Source organism: Malurus melanocephalus, unplaced genomic scaffold (assembly GCF_030028575.1).
Source record: "Malurus melanocephalus ecotype Western Australia unplaced genomic scaffold, MMel_1.1 scaffold_51, whole genome shotgun sequence".
Classification (NCBI taxonomy): Eukaryota; Metazoa; Chordata; class Aves; order Passeriformes; family Maluridae; genus Malurus; species Malurus melanocephalus.
Window position 1 is genome coordinate 884,168 of NW_026623283.1, and position 1,681 is coordinate 885,848.

The 1,681-nt window shown below is 47.2% G+C and overlaps 1 protein-coding gene across 2 annotated transcripts in view; it reads left to right on the forward strand.

Moving 5' to 3' along the window:
• EGFR (epidermal growth factor receptor) overlaps positions 1-1,681 on the forward strand; it is a 152,487-nt gene that overhangs the window by 143,040 nt on the left and 7,766 nt on the right. For both annotated transcript variants that reach the window (XM_057365321.1, XM_057365320.1), the window contains exon 23: positions 164-310. In XM_057365321.1, the coding sequence (XP_057221304.1) occupies positions 164-310 (147 nt within the window). The remainder of the gene's footprint in view (positions 1-163; positions 311-1,681) is intronic.

The following is a 1,681-nucleotide window of genomic DNA, read 5'->3' on the forward strand; positions in this document are numbered from 1 at the left end:
AAACTGTTATATTAATCTCTCCATAAAATCATGGCAGAGAATGCTTTGTTTGCCTGGGGTTCTGGCAAAACAGTGCTTCCAGGGGATCCTTCTCTGCACCCAGGTAAGCAGCCCAGCTCCTGGCTGTCTCTTTAATGATCTTCTCTTCCCTCCCGCCGTGCAGGTGTGACAGTTTGGGAGCTGATGACATTTGGGTCCAAGCCGTATGAAGGGATCCCTGCCAGTGAGATCTCCTCTGTCCTGGAGAAGGGCGAGCGTTTGCCGCAGCCSCCCATCTGTACCATCGACGTGTACATGATCATGGTCAAATGTGAGTTCWCACTTGGGGTTGTGGCTGCTTATCTAACTTGAATAAGTAACTCAGTTGCATTTGTGGATGCTGTGTTCTTGGCAGTGGCACAGAAATAGGGTCCTCCAAAARGAGTGCCAGTGCCAGAGTGTATTCCCACACCTTGAGCTTTACCTCGGAGCATGGGATGCCATTCCATGAGTTACCCATTCAACCAGTTAATGGTTTTTTCACCATTCACACTACTGACTGATATTGTCAATCGTTTTAAACCRATATGGTCAGGCAGTATGAATTGGCATAACACCAACCACTTTACCTGATATTCTGGTTTTTTATGTCTAGGAAGTAAAATGAGCASAACTTTCTCCTCCACCTTGGTTCGATAATACACCTCCACCAGCAATCACACCAAGCATGGATTATTACTAAAGGAATACTGGGAGGGAAGGCACCACCATAATGTCAGAAACACATAAGGATTCAGAGTTCCTCTTCCAATTTCTTCCTCATTTTTGGCTGGCCCCTTTTTGGCGTGCTGCTAYTGCAATAAAGTAACTCAAGAGCAGAGGGTTTCTGAAGCACTTTTTGGCTGGTTTAGGGCATGTCAAAGGGCTTCTGCACCTCAAACCCCCTTTCCTGATCTCTATCAGCTTCTAAATGTCTGATTTCTGCCTGGCTCCCTGAGCATCTCCAGGCAGTGACTGCCGCATCCCTGCTCGCTGCTGTGGGATGTGATAGGAAGCCCACTAGGTGGCATTTAAGACCTTCTCACTGGAACAACATGTACCTGCTCCTGAATCAGGAGCTGCACTACCATGAACATTCCATAACGCAGCACTCTTAAGGAGCCCTCGAGCACCCCCATATTGCTGTGGTGGGACAGGCAGCACACAAGGTGAGCCTGATCGTGTGCGCAGCAGGGCAAGCAGGAGCTGCATCCAGAAGTGTGCACCTAGCCTGGGAGGTGCCCAGACCCCAATGTAATATCCTAGAAACTCCTTCTCAGAGATTTTGAACCCTACTGACACCTCAGCCCCTTTCTTTCCTTAGGATGAGTCCAGATGTAGACAGGAGGCATTTTTCCAGGTGTCTAATCAGGTTCCTGTTGCTTTTAAACCACAACCAATGGAGTGTCCCCATCCCTTTGATGACATTACATTGAATTTAAATGCAAGATTGTGAGGATCTGGGGGCTGAGCCTTCTTTCTGGCCCAGGACCCAGTTGCACATCTTTTGCTGCTCTGGTCACCTCATGTTTGCAGGCTACAGTGCAGATCCTATTGAACCTGTGCCATTTTTTCTAAAGGAATTCAGGATTCCCAGTCACCTCTTTTATAATCAGAAAGTATAAACTTAAATGTTCAAAGTTATTTCACAATAATTACTGGG